We start from the raw sequence: 23,693 nt of genomic DNA, 5'->3' as shown, positions 1-23,693 counted from the left end.
ACCCCTGTTCTTCCTAAACCCCCATGATTTTCATGATCACACCTGTCAGAACACAGTAGAATCTGTTTTCTGATTTTTGATATCTTTTCAGGTCTGCATGTGGCAGAATTCTGCCTATAAATTGTATGGCTGGTAGAAAATAAAAAGCCCAGTATGGGAGATTTTTGAATGCAATATTGAAGGCATGAAATGTAAGGACATTGTCTTGGAGCAGGAAATGTTGTGTGGTATAGACATTTAGAGTAAAAAAAACCCTCAAACCTTAAAATTTACCTAAATGTAATTACAAATTGTCCCATTCTGGCAATAAAAGAAAAAAAGATAAAAGTGCCAACAATCAGCGCACATTTTTTCAGCACAAATGACAGAAAATATTTTTAAAAATTATAAAATTGTATAAAATTGTTCATATTCAGTATCTGGTTTTGGTTATACTTGTTTTTAAAAGATAAAACAAAACCAGATAGTAAACGATGTAGTGTAGTAAGCTTCCACTAACATTAAACTCATCTAAATCTGTTAAGTATACAGTTCCGTCTGATTGTGACAAAAAACTAAACACCACAGTAGCTCATTAACTATACCATAATTACCAAAACTAAAACTGAAACTAATAGATATAAAAATAAAATAGAAATGTCTTTGTGAAACTAAAACTAAATTAAAACTAAAAATACACAATGAAGGAAAACTAAAACTAAACTGAATTTCCAAGTAAGGTCAGAAAAAATCTAGAAATAAAAACAAAACTAATATGAAAAGGCAAAACTACAATAACCTTGCTACGGTCTGAGACAGGGTGGCAACTGTTGAAGAAGGGTACAGTTTGTTTGAGTGGAACAATTACTCTGTTCCACTTTCAAAACTTGGGGTTTGGGGGAAGAGAAAGTGACCAATGGAGGATAATACACCGGGCAACAAGGAGAATGATAAAATTCTTGAGGACTGCAACTACATTTTGGCTCCAGATCTAGCAGTTATCGACCTAGCACTTAATGAAAACATGTCTCTCATAGATCCTCCTGTTGAGGAAACAGATTGAGACCCTTACTATAAAGCAGCAGTTTGGCATTCACTATTTTGCTGTCTCAGACAGAGACATTTGCTTTTTTACAAGGTAAGATGTCCAGCAAACTCATGTTATTAAGTATTGTAGCATCAGCGCCATTCGCCACAATGGATGGATTGTCCATTCTTCATATGGCTCTTTGAGGTGGCTCACTTTCTTTAAAAGAATTGCTTGCCTTTTGCTGCACTAGTTGGAAAAAGCATGTGCAACTGTGCACAGTTGCCATTTTTATAGCTTCTCCTTTTATTGATGTTGCAATGCTAGCTCATTCTTTTGGTGACTCATTCCTGGCTGATATAACTTATACAGTGCTGTTGCAGTATTAAGCGTACATACATATTCACCTCTCCCAGAATAAAGTTTAATGACTAATTATCGAAATTGTGTGTTTTTAAAGAAGCCTAATGTAATCCCATATTTGTCCAATGTAAGTTCATAGTAGACAAAAGTTTTTAACACATCTTACTTTCATAGTTGTGAATGTAGCTTGAAACATATAGTTTGAAGCTCTGCTCCTTTTTAGCCCCTGACATTTGGCACAAGGTTTGAATAATGAAACTATAAGTCTGGGCATGTCTTGAAGCAATCAGGTGAAAAACACCAAAGCTAGTTAATTTTGATATTAGATGCGGAAGTGCAGCAGCGGGCAAACACAGAATCTGGAAGAGAGTTAGAATATAGCATATTGGCTCAGGGTGTGCAAGGATGTTGTTTGATGGACTGGTATCCTATCCTCTCTTGTTTCACATAAAATGAGTGGATAGTTATTAAATGCATTTGGCCTTCCAAAATGACAGACAGGGAAATGATTTGCGAGTCAAATGGGGACAATATTGAGGGACTCTGTCACTGCATCACTGACTATATTGTAGCGATGGATGGCACAGACTTCCCAGGAGGCTCTGCGGTGCTGCAGCTAAAATTAAACAGTTAATTATGATTTAATTTATGCTGTATGTTAAAATAGTACTTTTGTTTAATGTTGGGTTACAGCTTTTGGTAACGGGAGTGTTTAATTAAAGTTTAAAGGGGAGGTTGGAGTTTGCCTACCACTACTAACTGATGCAGCCTGGTGTATGAGTTTTGGTTTCAGGACTAAAGAGGTGTGTTGAAGTTGAGTATTGCCGTTTTGTAGTTATCGTGTTACTTGAATGTACAACACTACCAGTGTTTTTTATACATTGAGTGTGTCTATGTGTCACAATATTAACTTCTATGTCAACACAGTGGTACCCACCAAGAGATTGTGTTGCTTTCAAAAACAATCCCTAGATTACTAAGGAGCTAAAAGATCTCATCAATGGGAAAAAGAGAGAGAGGTTTAAAAAAGAGAGCATTCAAATCCAGTGACAAAGAAGCTCTGAAGAACATACTGCATGTGCTAAAGTAAAAGCTGAATGAAAGCTAAAATAGGAAACAAACCCACTCAGAATAATGTGAAGAATGTTTGGAAAGGACTGGGAATAATTACTGGGCTCATGCAATCCAGGGCTCAGGTGCTAAAAGGAGATATGGACAAACCTAACATCCAGAACCAATTTTTTCATAGATTTTTCCCTCCCACTGCTTCTTTCTTTCAATAAACAGTCTCCCCACACAATCCCTACTATATCAACAATTCCTACCACGTCAAATGGAATGGTCAGTGAGAATTCTACCTCTGACCCATCAGTGTGGACTGTCCATAACTGAAGGCCAAATTAGGAGACAACTGAGAAAGTTACACACAGGAAAAGTGTCAGATGGAGTCAGTCCTCAAGTTCTTAAGGTTTGTGCTGACCAACTTTATGGTGTCCTCTGTCACCTATTCAGTCTGTACCTAAGGCATAAGAAAGTGCCACTGCATGGAAAACATCCCGCATTGTTCCTGTTTCAAAGAAGGAAGGTGCCTTTTCATCTAATGACTACAGACCAGTGGCTTTTATGTCTCACATCATGAAGAACTTTGAGAGATTGGCCCTGGACTATATAAGTACTCCTGTGGTAGACTACCTGGAACTTCTGCAGCTTACCTATAGGGCAAAATTTGGAGAAGAGGATGCAATTATCTATTTGCTTATTCTCACCTGGACAAACCTGGTAGCACTATGAGGATTATGAATTCTTCAGCACCTTCGATACCATTCGGCCATCCTTATTAAAGGGTAAATTCAGAGATACTGTATGCAGATAGATGAGCCTGTGGTGTCCTGGATAATGGACTACCTGTTAGGTGACCATAGTCTGTGAGACTCAAGGAGTGTGTTTCTGATATGGATGTGAGCAACACTGGAGCACCACAAGGAGGAGTCCTGTCTCCTTTTCTCTTCACTCTGTACACATCAGACTATAAATATAACACCTGGTGATGTCACCTGCAGAAATTCTCAGGTGATTCTGCACTTACGGGTGTCTTAATAAGGAGGATGAGACAAAGTATAGAAGTCAAATGATGAAGTTTGTTTCTTGATGCAAAGAGAATTGTTTGCATCAGCAAAACCAAACAACTGGAAGTGTGTCACGAAATCCTACTGGGGCTCGGTTATACCAACAGCAATATGTCTGCATAATGCCTCACTGTGACTGTGACTGCCAAGTCAGTATTTTTCTTTCTTTTGAATTTTCTTGCTTTATAGTTATTCCAGTGTTTGTTCAGACCAAAGTGTGTGTTTATTTATTTATTTAAAGGGCTTCTGTAAAAAGCCAAATTTCCCCGCTTGGGACAAATAAAGTTATATCTATCTATCAAAAAAAGTGCAGGTTGGGTTTATTAGCAATTCTAAACTGGCCCTGTATGACTGAAACTGTGTGTATGCATAAGTTTGCCCCAACATGCATTGGCACAGGTTTGGCTCCTGACTTATGCCAAATGCTGCTAGGATGGGGTCTTGTTTCTTGGGAATTATATTGATAGATTAATTGATATTTCATTCAGAAAGAGAACTACGCAGGAATTCCAGAGAGGACAAGTGGTGTAAAAGATGCTCTTAGGTACGGTAAATCTACTTTTAACATTTCTAGATAAAGAGATTCCAATAGGAAAATAATGAAAATGGCAGGTTCCTACCTTTTCTTCGTACAGTATACGGCCCACCGGACACACCACACAGGCTGTTCCTGCTCCAAACATCTCTCTGACTCGATTGTCATTCAGAGCAGCTGTAAGTTGTCCCATAGTCAAATATTTTTCAGATACTTTGAACTCTCCCTGTTCATAAATTTAAAAAAACAGTAAAGCATTGCATATTTAAAGTCACAACTTCAAAGTCACAAAGGAAACATAACTTGGTCAAAAATCTTTACTAATAGTAATAATCAACACTTTTACAAAATCTGAAAGAAAGAAAATGCTAAATTCCCAGATTTTTATGGGTTCATGAAATTTCAGAGTCTTTGTACATTTGAGGCAGGGTTAATCTGGTCTGGTGCCAAGATAATAAGAGAGAGATCTCTGGGGAAGCAATGAATATCAGACTACACACTGTAAATTTTACAGAAAAACACATTAAAAATACATTATTATAATTAAGACTAATCCAATTTCAGGCTAGCATCTTTACAATGAAACCCCCAGGAGAGTAAAAAATGTTAATTAAACAAGGGTCCAGTACCTCTGCTTAACAGAGATATGTCCATCAGAAGCAAATCAATATATTATAGCTTGTTTTAATCACAAATACTCCAATCTCCAGTTAAAACACTTTTAAAACATTACTTGCTAAAAATAAATATGTTTCTGAGATGTGATAATACTCAAAAATGTTTTACCAAATTTTCATACACAGCTAACAAAAATAAATAATATACATCTATATTAAACACATTTTGTTGTTTCAGTTAAGAAATGTACATACATATCTATAAGAAGATCATATAAAATAATCAGTCATCTGTTAATATGAATTGTGTCCAGTACTACTTCTAAATCAAATTTCAAAATTTGGAAATGTTAATAAGACTATTCTGGAAAAATATTGTTAGATATTTTATTTACCATTCATGAAATAAAACATTGACTTTTGACATGTATGCTTGATCGATGCAATTAGTAATCTCATGCCTGTATTTCCAATTTCTTTTCATTCTGCCATTCTAAATGACTGTAATATTTTTCTTTATAATCTAAATAAAAATCAAAAAAACTCCTGAAAGAATTGCTGTACTCAGTCCTAGGATCATTTAGCTGAGAGTAAATTATCCATGTTTGTTGATCCCACAGGAATCCACTGAGCATACCTGGATGGTGTATAATCAGTGATTTAAAAAGGGGGATACTACTGATATGAATTAACATCAAAAGCATTGATTGTTGTGTTATTCATTGAATACAGAATTGTAAATAAATATTTATTTGCAAATGCTTTATGCCAGTTCCACAAATAAAAGTCGTATCTTTCAATTTTCTCCATCTCTTAATTTGCTTATATATGCTTCATTTTTAAAAGAGGTTTAGGTTAGGGCTAGGTTAGCGTTAGTCTGTGACGGTGTAATTGTACAGGCAGCATCTCCAGGGATTATTGTGAGAAAGAGTAGTATGACCAGGTGATATAAAACAAGGCAGAAATCGTAGTGGGGCACAAAAAAGGTCACCAATGGAGCAATTGTTATAAATCAGCAACCAAAACAGCAGGGCAAACTGAGAGACAAAGTCAGGAGCAGAAAGAATTCTTTTACCAATAAGGAAACCTAACACTTGACCTGCTTGAAAATAACCCACTTATTCTTGAGTATTTGATAGGAATGTTTTTGATGGGAATTATTCACTAAAGGATAAAACTACATGGTGCAGTGGCCTAATTCATTGTGGACTAAGTGGCATGACACGTCTCAGTGTGTCGTGTAACAAAAATCAGACAAAATTTAAAAAAAGAAAGCATGTGCCAAGTAGATAAAATAATTCAAAACCCTAAAACAGTTTTTTTATAGTAAAAAATGATAAACTAATGCAAAAAACAGACTAAAATAATGTTTATTATGATAATGACATTAAATTAGTGAGATCAGTGTCAAAATTACACTGTAGATAATATACCATCAGTGAGCGGCTGGAGCTTGTTGGGAACAATTTGAATGTTGTCACACATGTGCGACTAGGAGGGAGCTGAGTGGACCAAGTGGAGGTAATTACCCGCCAGGCCAGGGGGTGGCGGGGTACACTAAACCTACCGCTGTTATCTCTGCAAGCTAAATACGGGAAAACCTGCCTGATTCAACATCACTTCTGTTTTTTCTGGCACCAAGACTGACATAACTTCCGGTTCTGGTTCCCAGACCGACATCATTTTCAGCTCCGGCGCCCAGAATGACGTCACTTCCGGTTCCGGCCACATGACATCACTTCCACTTTCAGCTTATAAAGCCGGCATCTTTTCCTAACCTCATCAGTTTAGTTCAGGACTCAAAACAATGCACATGAGTGCTCTTTCAAAACCCTTTTGCAGCCAGGGACAATATATGGGTGGCTGTCCCAAACCTGTTTGTGTGTGTCGAGGCTGTTCATTTCACAATGTCAGAGAGTATTATAAACACTAAGATGGTAAAAAAAAACTAAAAGATTTACAAAGCTGCAAAAGGAAGCCAAAAAAAAGTTGTCAAAATATGTTTAGATATACTAAAATAATGGTGTAGTTTTTTTTTTACAGGTTTTGTGCCGACCTTGATTTTTATTTTCAAAAATCACAATTTTGTTGCTGCATTTGTGATGCCTTTTTTATCACATGTGCACTGACATTCTGTGTTATTTCACTTTGGGTGACATCATGTTCTTATGATCCACTACTCTATTTAATTTTTTCCACATTTTCTTTGGACTTTTAACAAAAGTCATATGTGAAAAGTCTGAAGTATTCATTTCTAACTTTTGTTTTTTTTGTTTTGAGTTAGTTTTCAAAAATTAATTACATTTTCTCACAGTGCCTTTTTTTCCCTTAGACAACACCATTTTTGGGAGTTACTGTTGATGGCTACTAAATTGCTGTTATGCAGGTTTAACTGGAAGTGCACAATGCTTTGCAGTAAGGAGACTGTGGAAGATTGTGGGTTCGCTTCCCGGTTCCTCCCTGTGTGGATAGCGCTTTGAGTACTGAAAAAAGCGCTATATAAATGTAATGAATTATTATTATTATTATTATTATGTTTGCTTTTGCTATGGCGTAAAGGTCAGCATTGTGCACTTCCTGGTTGTCCATGACTGTGGATTCACCCAAGTTACTTAAAGTTGTTTTCTCTTGTCTCTGTGAAAGGTCTGGCTAGCAATCTTTACTTTGTTTACTGATTTTGATTAAGATTCTGTGTTCTGGATCTGGTTACTGGTTTACTAATATTATGGTTACGAATCTCAGCCCATTTTTTGAGTACAAGTCCTCTCCAGCTTCCTTATTTCAGCATTTATTGCTATGTTTCCCTTCGTAGGCAGTCCAAATCCGGTTTATGTTTGTCATCCACAGTTGCTTGTCACCCCTGGGACCTCTGACATCACTAAATTTCAAATGGAAACCACTCTAATATATTTTAAATAAATTAAATGGTGAAGTGAGTTTTTTTATATCTTTAATGAAGATATGAAGTTTGAACCATCCTAGTGCTGGCATTAAGCAGCCATGCTGAGAGTAATTCAAGAATATACTGAGACTAAGTCACATAATGTATTCAATATGCTGTCCATTTTGAGCAAGGCAAAGCTGCACGCATTGTTTCCTGTTGGTAACAAAATGATAAAACCTAAGAGCATTTTTTACTAATCAGTTATTTTCTTTGGGATAGTGAGGGCTAAGATCATTAGCCAGTGTCTGGCTTTTGTTTTGTTCCTTTTGACCAGACATTTTCAAGTTCAGTCCTTTCTTCTTTTAATTGGACTTCTCCATCAATTAAGCAAGCTGTTATTTCCTACTTTCTACACTTTTTGTTTCCTTGTGTTAATCTAGAAATCACATACTCGTTATGGTAAATTATTACTGCATTAAACAAGCATTTAGGTATATTAGAAGGGAATTAATTCATTCTTTTTATCTTACTTCTTATTATTTTTTTTTCTTTTTTAATAATCACATTATTTTTGTTAATAAGTACTCAAGTAGCCCTCTCTGAAGTAGCTGCTGTCCTTTAACATTCAGTGTTATTTGCACCTGTGTCTCATCATTAATTAATTTTAAGCTATGGCAAAAAATCTCTTACAAATGTCAATCTCACACTGCATCGCTTTTCTGAATGTAAAATATGAAAAGGAACAAAGCTTATGTAATTAAACAGTGGCAATAATTAAAGGTAACAATGACTCACTGATTGGAGAAGTGGTTGGGCCAAAAATCTGTAACCACGTGGGGCCAGGACACAATGTGAAAACCCCTGTTTTTGACCATTAATCTTTATTTTGCACATTTAGCTTAGATGACCATTTTTGTTAGTCTTTCTCTATAATGAACCTCTGATTACGTGTTAGACTACTTCTAAATAACTTTTCATTTTCTAATAGTGTAATTTAACAACTTTGAAAAGGATTTCAGAACTACCCAAGAAAGGAGCCCTAGTTCTACCATGACACATTACCCTTGTAAAGCCCTAAGCAATGGATTTTGTTCTATTAACCACTTTGTTTTATCATTACCATAATACCTAAGGAGAACACGGACAAACAAAATTTATTTAGCAAACAAAAAAACCATTAGAACTTCCATCACAGAGATATTATGATTCAAGAGGAGATAGTCTTTACAGAAAGATCCTAAAAATAAATGAAATGGAAAAGTAAGAAAGATACAGTCTGATGAATGACTTTATCTGTGGATGAAAAAACTGCATTCATGTCATCACATAAATTATAGGGAACTTATAAAGTCATAGTGAAGAACATCATAAATTTTGTCCCTCTTGAATGAAATACATGGGTCCACAATATTTATTAAATTGGATCTCATCCATGCTACAACCTGATACATATCAGAAAAGATGATGAGCAAAAAAGAGCATTTAACACTGCACCCTAATTCAATAAAATAATTTCAGTTGGTTTTGCTAATTACTACAATTGTTTTATACATCCAATTACAAAAGTTTGTTTGGACTCCTAAGGCATACAATCCCTTTGTAAAACTTAAAACTCTTGCCAAAACTACACCTTTGCAACCCTGCTAGCTCCCTTTCTTTTAAACAGGTGCGAGAAACCTTTTTCAAGTTAAGTGACATAATAAGAATTGTCTCTAGGGATGTACTCTTACTAAAACTCTTGTCACTTTACACAACTTTTCAGTTGCTGATGTCATATAAAATAATCTTAACGAATTGGGGGGAGTCGCAGTTCACTCCCATAAGATCCTTTTGTCTACTTTGATATCCCTAGTGATTCAGTCAAAATGGTGTGAGACTCCCTCAAGTCATTAGAAATGGCCTCAAGCATTTACAAGAGCTGATAACCAATGAGCACTCGCACAGAAGTACAATGCATACAGCATGGTACCAAGGAAAGAAAAAATGTTTTTGTTTTGGACAGTGCAAATGAAAGAGAATCTCGTCTGTCTAATGTCTTGTTTGTCATATCATGACAGAACTGAAAAAGGAAAATAAAAGAGCTGAGATTGTGTCTGAAGGTGCCCTACCTGGAAAGCCTTTGTACAGGCAACAGTACTGTCAGAATGCAGTGAGCTATCAGAAATTGCAACTGTAGTGAAAAGTCTGCAAAGCATCACTTAATTTGTCATCTCCTGGGATTATTAATATTGTAATATTACATTGTCAAAGCAATGAGGTCCAGAAACTACAGTTTCGTAATGTGCTACTAGATTAATTTATATAATTGATGTTGATAACAACAAGCTTATGATATCTGCAGACGATACTAAACTAGGTATAATGGCAGACAGCCTAGTATCAGTCAAATCATAACAGATGAACCCGTACAGAATTCAGATTTGTGGCTGATCAAGTTTAATGTAAAAAAGAGTAAACTATTACACATGGGAAGTAAAAATGCTACATTTGTATGCACAGTGGGAGATCGGAAACTTGAAAGCACATCTAATAAGAAGGACTTAATAACTGTAGTGTTCGTGTCCAGGCAGTGTACTGAAGCAATCAAAAAGGCTAATAGGATGTCAGGTGACCTAGCATAATGTTGTGCCCATTAGGGGGTATCACTGTGTAGCGGTCCGGTGCCGCTAAGATTCACACTGTCAAGATGACGGTGATTTATTTATTTTTTATAGAGGATCCCAGGGACACTCCCAGCCTTGGCCCACCTGCACACACTCAAAAACAGAGGCAAAACAAAGCACACTGGGGAATAACAACAATTAAAGAATGCAATGAAATTAAATAATATAAATAATACCACCCCTGTACCCCTACAGTGATATTACAATAAACATATAAACACAAACACCACACAGCAAAGTCCATGGAATACCACACCGGATGTAATGAGAGATGACAAGAGTAAGTCCAGAGATCTGTATGTTGTAAGGGAATGAAAAACAGTCCTACTAGTAGACACTATAAGGGTGAAGACGGATGGATGGTTCAGGAGCTCTCCTTTACTTGCGGGAAAGCCGTGAATCCACAAACAGTCCTCAGCACACAGGTAGACCAACGATCCAGACCTCAACAACGAATACAATCCAGGACACAGCGATTAAATATGGCTTAATAGAAGGCAGTCCGGCAGGTAACGAAATACAAAACACAACAACAAAAAACACCTCTTTTCCCTTGGATTCCTGCCCTCCTTTTAAACCCCTCTGACCACCTTTGACCCCAACAGCCCCTGCAGGGACTGCTGGGAGATGCAGTTTTAACTGATAGTAGCACTGCTACAACTGAGCCCCAAACCCTAGATGCAATGGCATCAAGATAGCCCCGGGTCCAAAAGAAAGTACCTTCACAGATTCATTCTTTCATAATACAAATATAAGTACATACTGAATTTAGGATATAGCGGATTGGATAATGGATGGATGGATGGATGGATGAATTTTTTATTCCTCTTTTACACCCCCTTCTCCTCTCCAAAGAGCACTGTCCACCCCTCTGAGCGCTAGACCAGCATAAAAAAGGACATGGCAGTCTCTGTTTGGTCTTGCTTCTGGAAAGACGTCTACGCAGTGCTGGCTGCTATTTTGAATACTTTGTTAATTTTTCATCACCTTTCTCCATCCAGTTATACAAGTTTCACCATCTGGTACCCCAACACTTTATTATTGTTTGTTATCTTTTTTTATAATGTGTACTGTACAAGTCAAAAGAGGTTATACTTAATTTATATAAAGCACATATGAGGCCTCATCTGGGATACTGTGTGCAATGTTGGTCACCATGTTACAAAAAGTATATATCAGTGCCACAAAAAGTCCAAACAGGAGCAACGAGAACTAAGAGACAAAAAATGAAGAAGCGGAACATTTTCAGTTAAAATTGAGATTAAGTGGTGACAAGGTAGATGTGTTTCAAAATTAGAAGAAAATTAATATGGTGGACTCCATTTGTTATGTTGAAATGAGTTCTTTAACAAGAACTTGGGGTCACAAATGAAAAATGTTTTATACACAGAGACTTAATGAAGCTATTAACTAAAATAAATGCAAAAAACTAAAACAATAGGAAAAGACATTAATCTGAAAAAATAAAAAGAAGGTAAAAATCGCAAAATACTAAGCCAAGAAAACAAAAAATGGAAGCTGTAGATGGACTTTTGCTGTGCTGGAAACACAATATGTAAGCAGAGCACCATCTGAGCTCCTCAACTTTGTGACCCCTGCTCCTCTATTAAGTGAGTGTTGTTCAATTGCAGAGTAACAGACATGGATGGTAGTGGTCAAAGGCAAACACCAGGCATAAGGAAGGACTAGGTGAGGAGCCCCAACCCAATCCTGACACTGCTCTTGATTAGCACTTTGGTTGCATCCACCTTGATTTATTTGTTTTTTGTTGTAAATTTTTACAGTTTTTCTAGCAATATTTTATGGGCAGCACAGAGGCACAATGGTTACTCTGCTTCTGGAGTCTGAGGTTGATCTGTAGTCCAATCACGCCATATGTGGAATGTTCACATTCTCCCAGCATCCACATGGATTTTTCACTGCACACAGCAGTTTTCCTTACACATTGGAAAAGCATGAATTTAAAATTGTTCCACTATTGTTGTGTGTTTTAGTTTATCAGGGACTAAGGATGGTTCCTGGTTTGCATCCAATGTTCCTGAGAAAGGTTTCTGTCACCATAGTGTCTGTTTGTCATGACCTCTATCTCCACTTCATCTTCTACTGTCTAGCCACATATGACAGAACATTATTATTTTCTCCACTCTCAAAGCTCAGTGTTTATTCTGTAGAAACTGAAATCAGAAGGTCAGGATGATCAGTTGATCAATGTAAGCCTGGCACATACTTGGAAGCTTATTCTTTCTTAATGCTCATGAACATTGTCATCAGTCAATGGTAATAATGTTGATAATGGATTTTCAAAGCATAGCAGCAAGCTCTTTAAGTAATTATTAGCCTGTTTGTACAGGATAGATAAGAAATTACAGCTCAGATTCTGGCATTGATAGGTAAAAAATTGGAAGCTTCACAGAAATACTGTTGAGAGAATACAAATTGTATTGTAAATTGGACTCTTGTCCATGGTTAAAGCAAGACTTGCTCATTTTTCACTTATGTCTCTTGTTGATTATCTTCCTTTACAAATAGAATAATAATATACAAAATATTACATTTTACTAGAAATATATTGGTTACTGTGTACATGTTAAATTATGTATACTTTGTGCAAATAAATAAAGTATAATTTTGAAATATATTACTTGTATTGAAGATAACAGATGAAATAACAAAAATATTTTTAAAACCATTAATCAGTCCTGCTAATTGTTGGAATATCTCAGTATCATTTCTCTGTATACTACTATAACATCAAATTAACAGAGACAACAAGATGTAGGAGTGTCTATTGATGCTTTTTAGTGAAAACCAAATGAAGCAATGCAAAGCAGCATTGGGCTACAGGTGACTGGAAATAACAAATATGTAACATACTTTTTTTCTCTTAATTGATAAGTAATGCTTTTCATTGTTTATACACACATTTTGCAAAAAAGAACCACAGTTGTACAGTTTTACTAATGAAGCTAAGCTTAGGGAGAGAGTAGCAGCAGGTAAAACCCTTCTCAGGAACAGGTGTGTCCAAAATGACAGGAACTGCTGCTACCACAGATGATGGTATTAGCTCTGTTGTAGCTGGCAATAGTTAAAGTGTGACAGGCTCCAGGGCAGTATGTGCCTCCGGTGTAAACGTAGGCTAACATACAGTATACTGCATTGCTGAGACAGTACAGAAAAAGCCACAAGTGAAGAAACCATAGGTTCTATAACTCCTTGCAGTAACTGGTCTGTGGTGTTTGCTTCAGATGACATCATCAACAGTATGAAGAGTATAAAACATTCGGCCTGCCTGAGCAACAGGAATCAGTTTTCTCGCACTGTTATACCTATATGACAACACTTCATTTCCTGGTTAGGAAACACCATCTTTTGGTCTTGCTTTGGTATATTTCAAATTGAGCTTTTTGCTTAGAAAATGCAATAGTCCTTATTTAGGATGGCTCAAGTAGGTAAAAGCTGCAAATGTTTGCAACTGTCTTTACAAGAGAAGAATTACCGAAGACACTGTTTTTTGTTGCATGCGCTATTGTTCTTTATGAGAGTAAGAAAGTGTCAAAGCAGGGGTCACATTGCTACTCAGTGACTACGCCTTCAAGCCCAGACAGCTCTACTGAGGTGGAGAGTGAGATGTCACACAGTGTAACTCCACCCCATGAGGTCATCATAGATTCCCTCTCGGAATTACACTTTCAATTTAGGCATCATTTAAAAGAGAACAATGGAATGACGATTCCCTCCAGTTTGTTGTGAATGAGGTTGTTCTGATTGACGGACAATGTACAAATTATCCCATGCCACAGGGGCTTCACTTTTTTGTTAAAAGTGATTTTTATATCGTGTAGCTGAGCATGAGGGAGAACTGAGGTCATTGTTGTTAGTTCTGCTAACTTACCAGTGGCAGGTTTGCAAACTGGCACATACCCATATCCTGCCCATTTGAGAACATGATGGAGTGGATTAAATATCGATTTTATTGGCAGCAATTAATGAGGAGGTCCCTCACTTTTTTGCTTTCGGCCCCAAGTGTCATGTGTGACAGATTCCTTGAAAGGACTGTGCTTCTCTTGTTCCTGTACTGCTCATTGATATTCCATTTGAGTGCACAGAGGTCAATATTGTAGGACCCCTTGAACCCTCTGCACGTGGTCACAAATACATTCTGGTGAATGTGGATTATGCTACATGTTATCCTGAAGCTATTCCCATCAAACTGGCTAATTCTACAAATATTGTTGGGGAACTTGTAGGGGTCATTGCGCTTATCAGCAGCCCTAAAGAAGTCCTAAAGGACCAAGGGATTCTGTTTACTTTGAAAACGCTCAAGGAAGTAGCCGAGTTAATCAGGATTAAGCATCTAAAAACATCAGTATACCATCCTCAAATTACCAGTTTAGTACAGCGGTTTAATCAGACTCTCAAACAAATGCTGTATAAGGTGGTCAGTGAGGAAGGGAGGAATTAGGATCAGTTTCTCCCCCTTGTGAACTTTCAGTTGCCCATAACATCATTACAGAGCCCGGGGTCATAGTCCGAGAACGCACGTACTGCCTCCATGGAAAGCCAAATAAGTAGAAGTAGAACTTGAGATCAGATGGATGCTGGATTTTGGTGTGATAGAGGAGAGTTTTAGTCCCTGGTCCAGCCCCATTGTACTGGCACTTTTGCAATGACTTCTGCCGGCTAAATCAAGTTTCACAATACAATGCCACGAGTGGATGAGCTCCGTGAGTGACTCGGCAAGGCTCAGTACTCGACTGCGCTTGACATGAGGAAAGGGTACTGGCAAATTCCTTTAACGGAATCCACAAAGGAAAAGACCACATTTAGTACCCCAAGTGGTCATTGGCAGTACCGAGTCCTCCCATCTGGTTTTCATGGGGCGCCTGTGACCTTCCAAAGTCTGGTGGATAGAGTGCTATGTCCTCAATGCTCCTTTAAATACGTATCCTTAGATGACATTTATTCCAACACATGGGAGGATCACATGTGGCAGGTTCGTGCAGTGCTTCTGTTACTAAGCGAACTCAGGCTTACGACCAACCCTAAACACTGTTTTTTTGGGTAGAATGAAGCTAAATATTTGGGCTACTTGGTGGACAGAGGTACCAAACAACCACAATGCACCAAAGTTAATGTCATTAAGAATTGGCCCTGTCTGAAAACCAAACAGCAGGTCTAAGCTTTCTTGGGGTTAGCGGGGCAATATAACCAGTTTGTCCCTGAGAGGGCAGGAAGAGAGTCCCAAACACTGTGGTATGAGATGAAAAGTCAGGAGTTGCAATATGTGACCTGAAACAGGCCCTCATGTCAGCACCTTTATTAATTACACCTAATTTTTCCTTGCCTTTTATCTTACAGACTGACGCTTCGAACACAGGTCTTGGAACTGTGCTGTGCCAAAGCATCAATGCTGTTGAACACCTCATTATGTATCTAACCTGGAAACTACTAGATCATGACACCAGGTATGGGGCAGTAGAAAGAGAGGCCCTCGCGATTAAATGGGCTATTAACCATCTGAGGTACTACCTCCTGGGACCTGAATTCATTGTGGTGACAGACCATATACCTTAACAGTGGATGGCTCTTCATAAAGAGACAAATCCCTGTGTTACTAGGTGGTACTTTGACTTACAGCCTTATCAGGTGAAAGTCCTACATCATTGGGGTACTCTCCATGGCAACAGCAATGCTCTTTCTCGTGTCCATGACCTCACGGTTCAGATCACATGACCTGACGGGTTTGGGCCACTTGTTACTGTCATGTCACACGTGTGTGCATGATAGACAGTATAAGGACTCAAGTGGTGGTAATTCTGTACCAATTCAGGGGGTGACACTGTGTGATAATGCTCACTCCTTTTCTACCTCTCCAGACCAGAAGTCTAATGGCTCTCCTCCACTGACGTCACTTCTGGTGTTTGCCCGCCTGGACCCGTTTCTTCCTGCCCGGCAGCCATATGATCAGAAGAACCAACATCTTCAACAGTCAGAATAATACTCGGTCTAAGAAGACTTATTTTGCATTTTAAACACGCTTTTTTTTATTTCAACTTTATAATAGATGGGTTTAGCTGCAAGGTGCCCCAAAACACTTTCGTTTGTTCTGTGTTTCTATTACAAACATACATTAAACCAGTATCTAAAAAAAAAGTCAGAATTTTTACTTATATCATGACAAGGATATTTAACAGTACTACTTTCTCCTAGTCTGTCTGTTTTTTTTTTTTTACTTTTGCACAGGCAAGAAACAGGTACAGAATTTGAACCGGACCTGTAAAGCAGCACTTCCAACCACTGTACCACAGTGCCATCCTATTTAAAAATGCCAACCTTTTAAATTTTTTTCCATTCCCTTCTAACTTGAATTAAAACAATATTAAACAAATAAATAACAAAAAATACTGACCTCCCATTTATTCAGTCTCCATATCTTACTTTTGAAACATCACAATTGTCTTTGTTTTAAATGAATGCATCATTCTTGCTGGGGGTGGGGAGGGATATTAACAGCTTTTGTTCTCAATGTGACTGGTACAAATACCATCAACAATGTTTTTATTTTGTGCCAGATTAAGCTGAAAGTTAATCAGTCTTCATCCAAGGGGGATGGACATAACTAACAACTAAAGACAATGTGTTGTTTTATGAGTCTTTCAAAAAACACATAAAGCTGAAACCTGAAATGAACAAATAAAATAAAAATGACTGCAAGTTGTACTGATGATTAAGACTGTAGAATCTGTAAAGCTTAAGGAGGGACAATAGTATAAAATACAATTTATTTTGTATGACACTCTACACTGAGTACAAGGGCAGAGCACTGTAAACAATTCTTAGTCAAAATACAAGTATAGATTATACTAACTCCTAAATACAGAACAGGTATACATATACACTGCGGTGGGATGGCACCCTGCCCGGGATTGGTTCCTGCCTTGTGCCCTGTGTTGGCTGGGATTGGCTCCAGCAGACCCCCGTGACCCTGTGTTCGGATTCAGCGGGTTGGAAAATGGATGGATGGATGGATGGATGTATATATACATTCAGATTTGTTAAAACAAATGGAGAACAAGGTAGAAACTAATTAAACATAAACTGATACCAACAATATCTGTCCATTATATAATCAATGAATTATGGCCAGTTGACAACGGAAAATTGTAAAATTAAAAGTCAAAAATAAACTCAGTCTTGGAGGCCTAAGCCAAATGGTCACCTACCACCTTCTGGGCTTTCTATAGTGGAGTCTGTGCTGACTGTCAGTAATATACTGGGTACAATTCTCTCACTGGCCCAGTGACTGGGTTCAAATTCTCAGGCCAGGCACTGTCTATATCAAGCTAGCAAATTCTTTCTGTGTACATGTGGCTTTCTCTCACACTTCACAGACTTAGCTTTAGGTTGAATAACATTTCAGAACTGGTTGTGAAAGAGTGTGCATGTGTTCTATAACTGTCTGTTGTCCAGTCCGGTGTTTGGTTTGTTGCACTCTGTGGTGCTTACACATAGGTTGTGACTTCTAGTGACTTTGTAGTAGAAGATGGTTGAAAAAATGGAAGGATAGACATATTAAGTAATGATAATAACATTTATTTATTCACTCATCTGAAATATCTGCTTTTTATTTCCAAATGGGAAAATGTCAAGAATCAAACCTGGACTGGATGCAAACTCACAAACCTACAATAATATCATATGTCAATCAAAGTGCTATTGCATTGAGGCAAAACTCTGACATGCCCTAAAGAGATTTATGCCAACACAAAAAGGTTGTGAAGTAGACATATAATTGTTATGGGGTGACAGTATGACATGCTGCACCACTTCGCTGCTGACAATCAAAAAAAATGTTGCTGTCTTTATAATTAGCTGAGCAATGGCCTGCTCACCTTGTCAGTACCACCAGAATTTTTGTTACACAATTAAATTAAAAGTTTATTGACAAGCTCTAAACAACAAATTCACTGCAAGAAGTAAACAAAAGTCTAAAGCTTGCCACAATTAAACATGTCCTGTTCATTTCCTCCACAAAAATGAGCTTGTTACTTAGAAAATGCAATAGTCCTTATTTAGGATGGATCAAGTAGGTCAAAACTGCAAATGTTTGCAACTGTCTTTACAAGAGAAGAATTACCGAAGACACTGTTTTTTGTTGCATGCGCTATTGTTCTTTATGAGAGTAAGAAAGTGTCAAAGCACGGGTCACATTGCTACTCAGTGACTACGCCGTCAAGCCCAGACATCTCTACTGAGGTGGAGAGTGAGATGTCATACAGTGTAACTCCACTCCACAAAAAAAAAAAGAATATCCTCCATAAACGGAATACTACACATTTAGATTATTCAAAATCTTAATACAACTAGAAGATCTATGTCAACATGGATAAACAGTTCTGTCAAAATGACAAATTTATGATTTTTTGTTTGTACTGAAGCTACTGAACTTTTTTTTTATGAGGTAGAAATTATTATTTCAGAAGTTCTGTTTGCTTTAGTCTTAACTTCTAATATTCTCTACAACTAGCAGTTTTTCAGGGTTATACTAATAATTATAAGACAACTCCGTTCTATCCCCTCTGCGATATTTTACTGATCCAGTAAACTGTTCAGTTATGTTTGAGCTCCAGTTGTTCATTAGGCTTTGGGATTGCTACTAACACAATATTATCAAGGTTATAGAAACCTTTGCTCCCACTTTTGGATTCTGTGTCACTTTTAATTTGTTATTGTATTCCTTTATCACTGGCATCTCTGCATTCAGGGCAGATCCTCCTTATACCCCAGGAAATGGCACTGTTGTGCAACAATTAAATAATAAGTATAAGTAATGCAGTAAACTTACCGTGTAAATTATATTTTTAAATGTTTTAGCAAATTCAACTTAGTTGTCATGAAATATTTCCAATTTTCCATGATATGCTTAATGCAATTACTTATCTAGAAAAGTATTTCTTTTTACGGTATTGGTAATTTTCTTTGTGCATGCTGTCCCCAGCCAGTTTTGGGGTTAGGCCCTTAGACTCTGCTGTATTTGTTAGAGCCATAACTTTGCTCATGTGGTGCATATGCAGCCTTGACTTTTTAGCTCCAGCATGGGCCTTGAAGGTTAGAGTACTTTAAGTGATCCATTGTTTGAGTTTTTGTGATGCAGTTTAAAAAGTGTTGGAAGGTATATATCTCACTATTTTGTGCCCTGAAGAAAAATATAAATTTATGAATATACATTTCTGATTTCAGTGTGGAGTATTTGATGTTGATGTTTAACTTTTTGGTGGTTATACTGTGTGGCAATATGCTGATAGATCTTCATTTTGTGGATTTTCTTATAGAGTTATTAAGCTGATATTTTATCATCATCTGCATTTGGTAGTCTAATATGTTGTGAAATGCAGTGGCTCTCTTTTGCTCCCTCATGTAAGGTTTCCTTCCTTGTCCAACCTCCAATGCTGCTGATGCTGCTCTACACTTCCACAGATCCTTCCATATACTGTAGCTCCATTCAGCTTTTGTCTGCTGTGCTCCCTGCCTGAACTTTCATGCTGTTGACTTCTTCTCACACTGCTCACTTGGGGTCAGAGGCAACACGATGTGCATTAATTTTCCCCATCTCTTTGTGCCAGTCCAAGCCAGGGTCATTCCCAAGGCTCATCAGCAGCAGTGTTACTGAACCAATGGATTTAAGCAGAAGAGTGAGTGGGTCTTGTTAGTACTGCTTTTTAATTGCTTGCTCATCTCTCTCTCTCCCATTATCAGACACCCACTGTTTACAATCGCTATGTCTATTGGTGGTCATGTAACACAGAGGTCATTATATCATCCTTTTGCCCCTATAAAATATTGTGTCTCACAGCTCTTGCTATTCATGTACTGGATCTCTCTCTCTCTCTCTCTCTTAGTGTTAGGATTAATTAGGACTTTAGTGATAGGGCTATTTCCTCTGCTCCCTTGTCTACAATTCTAGTTTCATTTCTTGTTTTGCTTTTTCGGTTCTTTTGTCTCTTGGATTAAACCCTAGCCTATTGTTTGACAATGTTACTACCAAGCCTTTTCTATGTCCATTATTTTTTCCCAGAATACATTTATCTTCACAAATACGTTGACCCCATCTGAGCTGTGACATAACACACTGCTCTATTTTAAACTGTGTTCTCGATTTCTTCATGTCGTTTTCTAACCATCTTAATCCAGACTACGGTTGCAGGGGTGGTTGCTGAAGCCTATACTAGCTAACACAGGATGCAAATCAGGAACAAACCCTGGAGAGAATGCCAGTCCATCACAGCGTGAACAAACACACACAATTTTGTGTGTCCAATTCACCTAAGTGTGCATGTCTTTGGACAGTGGGAGGAAACAAACACAGTAATAGGGAGAACATGCAAACTCCATGCGGTTTAGTGGGGATGCAAACCCAGGTCTCCTTACTGTGAGGCAGTAGCACTTGCACTGCGCCATCGTGCCACTCAACTTGTTTGTTAATTTTGTAATTTGTAAGCACTCATCTTAATTTTAAAATAATTATAAAATATCAAAAAGTACATGATTCCATCCTAGAAAAGTAATGATTTGTTTGCCTAACTTAAATTCCATTGACAAGCCTAGAAGCAGTTACTAACAGCACAGTCATCTGTCTAATAGTGGCTTTTTGGGCCTAGTTATGTGCAATAAAAAAATGACATTAAAACCTTTACAGTTACAAAGTGGCTTCAGTTTGTAATGTTGTTTTCATTTAAAAAATAGATAGAGATATCCAGAATCTTCTCTTTCTAAAATAAAGGTGAGAGTCATTTAAAATTAAATTGTTAAAGAGTAAACCTTTAAAAATCTGAAGATATTTCTTAAATCACAGTATAAGTACAAAGAGAGATCATTCAGAAATATACTCATACTAAAGAATGCCTTCTAAATGCGTAACCTTTTTTTGAAAGCTCATTAATTCATAGAAGTGTACTGCTCTTTGCAACATGTTCTTTTTAATTTGTAGTTAGCAAAAGAAAGGGCTTAGTTCTCTAAATCAGTGCTGTTGGTCATAATACCCTAAGTCAACAGTATTTGACTCGGTGACTTGATTTGTCACTTTTAGGCCATCCATGTGCAAGCACACGACATGGCAAAGCAATGGTGTCATGAAAAGAAAATAATGATATACAGAATGAACAAAAATTAATTTCAAATTTGAAATTATGACATGTTGTTTTGCTCACCACGCGATTCTCCATCAAAAGCTGGCAGTTTATGCATTTTAAGTTCTAATCCTAATGGAATACAATGCCTCTTATTTTAAGTATCACCTCAATTGCCAATCTTTGTGCATTTTGCTTTCATAGCATTTTGAACAGTATAAATTTGACATTTTTGAACACTGACCTCCCGTTGATTTCTTCTAAACATGAGCTGTGATGAGGAGTTTTATAGTGGTTGCATTTATGACATGGTAAGGAAGGGGTATAAGAAACTCAGTCAAGTTTAACATGATTATAAAATCACAATTGTTGCATTACCACCACCCATTCTCCTTTTATGAATGTTATTATTGTGCCTGTTTCTTTGTTTAAAGCATATATTTCAGCAATGTGGTTGATTTCCCAAAGTGTAAAAGTGCTAAGTCTCATGCAAACTGTGCCCTATTTAACAGATACTTGTGATAACTGTCTACAATGTAAACATGCAGTATTTTATCAACTATGTCGGTTCAGCACATGTCCATGAAATTTTTAGGGCTCCAGATGCTCATACTGTATACTTTCTTTTTTAGGACAAGATGAATATTTAAAAGATTTGAAAGATTTCAGCCCCATGTTGTGAACTTTGATTCATTCTATAACTATTGGCAGGATTACCTAACAGTAGATTAAATGTCTCAGATGCTACACCCCGATGTTCCTAGGCCTCATCATGTTCTGAAAAGACTGAGTGAGATACTTACCCATTTCCTTGTCAGATCTAGAATACTGTGTCTAGTAACACCAGGAAGAATAATACCATCCAGTGGAGGTGTTGCTAGTTCTTCCTCTGTTAATAAAATAAATAAATTTAAAGAAACATTTTTTACATAGAGTACATTCAAGTCATATTAGCAAAATGTCTGTTCTCTGTGTACATACATATCATATAATGTATCCATGAAGATTAATAAAGTGTTCAAAGGGGGGTTTTAGCAACTGATAAACTGTTTCATATTATAATTTTTGTTCCCAAAATGAGTTGTATTAATACTGTAACAATCTGGGCAAGTGTAGGAGCATGTGGGCCGGAACAGAGGTAGTCTTGTATCACAAATATGCAAGCCACAGCTTTTGCAGTTTAGAAGCTGTCCTCTTCTATTGCTCAATGAAGTTTCTCATCTTTTTTGTAACCCAGAGGCCTCTGGTTTTTGTCCCGCCAGAACTTCTCAACCATAATGACACAGAATGAATTCCTGGGACTAAGTCAAACAGATATCTTGCATCTGTGTTTTAAACATTGTGACCATTCAGGGTAGGGAGGATTCAAAATTATGTTTAACTTTCATAGTATTTCCTACATAAGGTAATCAAAGACAATAGAATTATAGTAAATGTTAAAATAACCTCTTTTATTTTTTATTATGTTACTGTTTTTAACACAAATTTACATTTTCTTTTTTCTGTAAGTGAGTGCAGCTACTTGGCTTTCACTGCACACATACTGCTTGTCTTTGTTCTGTGGATTTTTTGCTTCTTCTGCCCTTTTTTATTCACTGTAGATCTGCCTCTAGCTAACTTTCTTCATGTTTTCCTTCAGACCAATCCTTAATTTGTTCTCCTCCTATCTCCGACAAGTGACTGGGAATCAGTGCCTCCCCATAATTTTTTTCTAAACATTAATTATGAGGCTGTTGCCCCAGCTAAACACTTCCTACAATTGAGAGAGTTCATTATGGGCTAGCATATGTCCATGGTTCTCTATTTTCTCTTTCAAATAGTTAAGAAGTGTGCAACTCTGTATACTATGGACAGGCAATATAAAGTCTGATTATTTTGGAAGACAGCCTGCTCCAGCTGCAGGGACACCAGGCTAGTATCTCCTCCAGCAAGTCCTTGCACTCCTGAGCCCAATGCTGCTCTTAATGGTTTGGGTCTCTCAGGCAGCTTCCAGATTACTTGTCTTAAAGGAGCAACACAGTCCAACTCATTCCATTTAACAAAATAGAATTTCACTGGCCTCCTGCCAATCTTCTCTGAACGTTCTTCTAAAAAGGTAACACTGCAAATCTTCTGGTTTCCTGCTAGGCCACCACGCAATCATTCTCATTTTTTATCTTACATATTTTATTTCCAGGAACCCATAACATATAATGTTATGTTTTGTTTTTAAGTTTTCAATACTTGATTTCATGTTTTTTTCTTTCAGTTTTCAATTTCTATGTAGGTTTTGAATTATGCAGAAGTTAAGTAATTTCTCATCGTTTCTATAGCCATTTTTTGTTTTTCACAGGTGCTATCATTTTTTAAAATTAGTTTTTTTGTGATGGGTCT

The 23,693-nt window shown here is 37.2% G+C and overlaps 1 protein-coding gene across 2 annotated transcripts in view; it reads right to left on the bottom strand.

The window, feature by feature from the left end:
• Positions 1 to 23,693, bottom strand: part of bcat1 (branched chain amino-acid transaminase 1, cytosolic) — a 142,918-nt gene that overhangs the window by 36,483 nt on the left and 82,742 nt on the right. For both annotated transcript variants that reach the window (XM_051930133.1, XM_028815684.2), the window contains exons 8-9: positions 22,124 to 22,209; positions 4,116 to 4,256 (exon numbers count right to left, since the gene is read on the bottom strand). In XM_051930133.1, coding sequence (XP_051786093.1) covers positions 4,116 to 4,256; positions 22,124 to 22,209 — 227 coding nt within the window. The remainder of the gene's footprint in view (positions 1 to 4,115; positions 4,257 to 22,123; positions 22,210 to 23,693) is intronic.

This window comes from Erpetoichthys calabaricus, chromosome 1, assembly GCF_900747795.2.
Source record: "Erpetoichthys calabaricus chromosome 1, fErpCal1.3, whole genome shotgun sequence".
In the NCBI taxonomy this organism is placed as follows: domain Eukaryota; kingdom Metazoa; phylum Chordata; class Cladistia; order Polypteriformes; family Polypteridae; genus Erpetoichthys; species Erpetoichthys calabaricus.
This window is presented reverse-complemented; position numbering and strand designations above follow the sequence as displayed.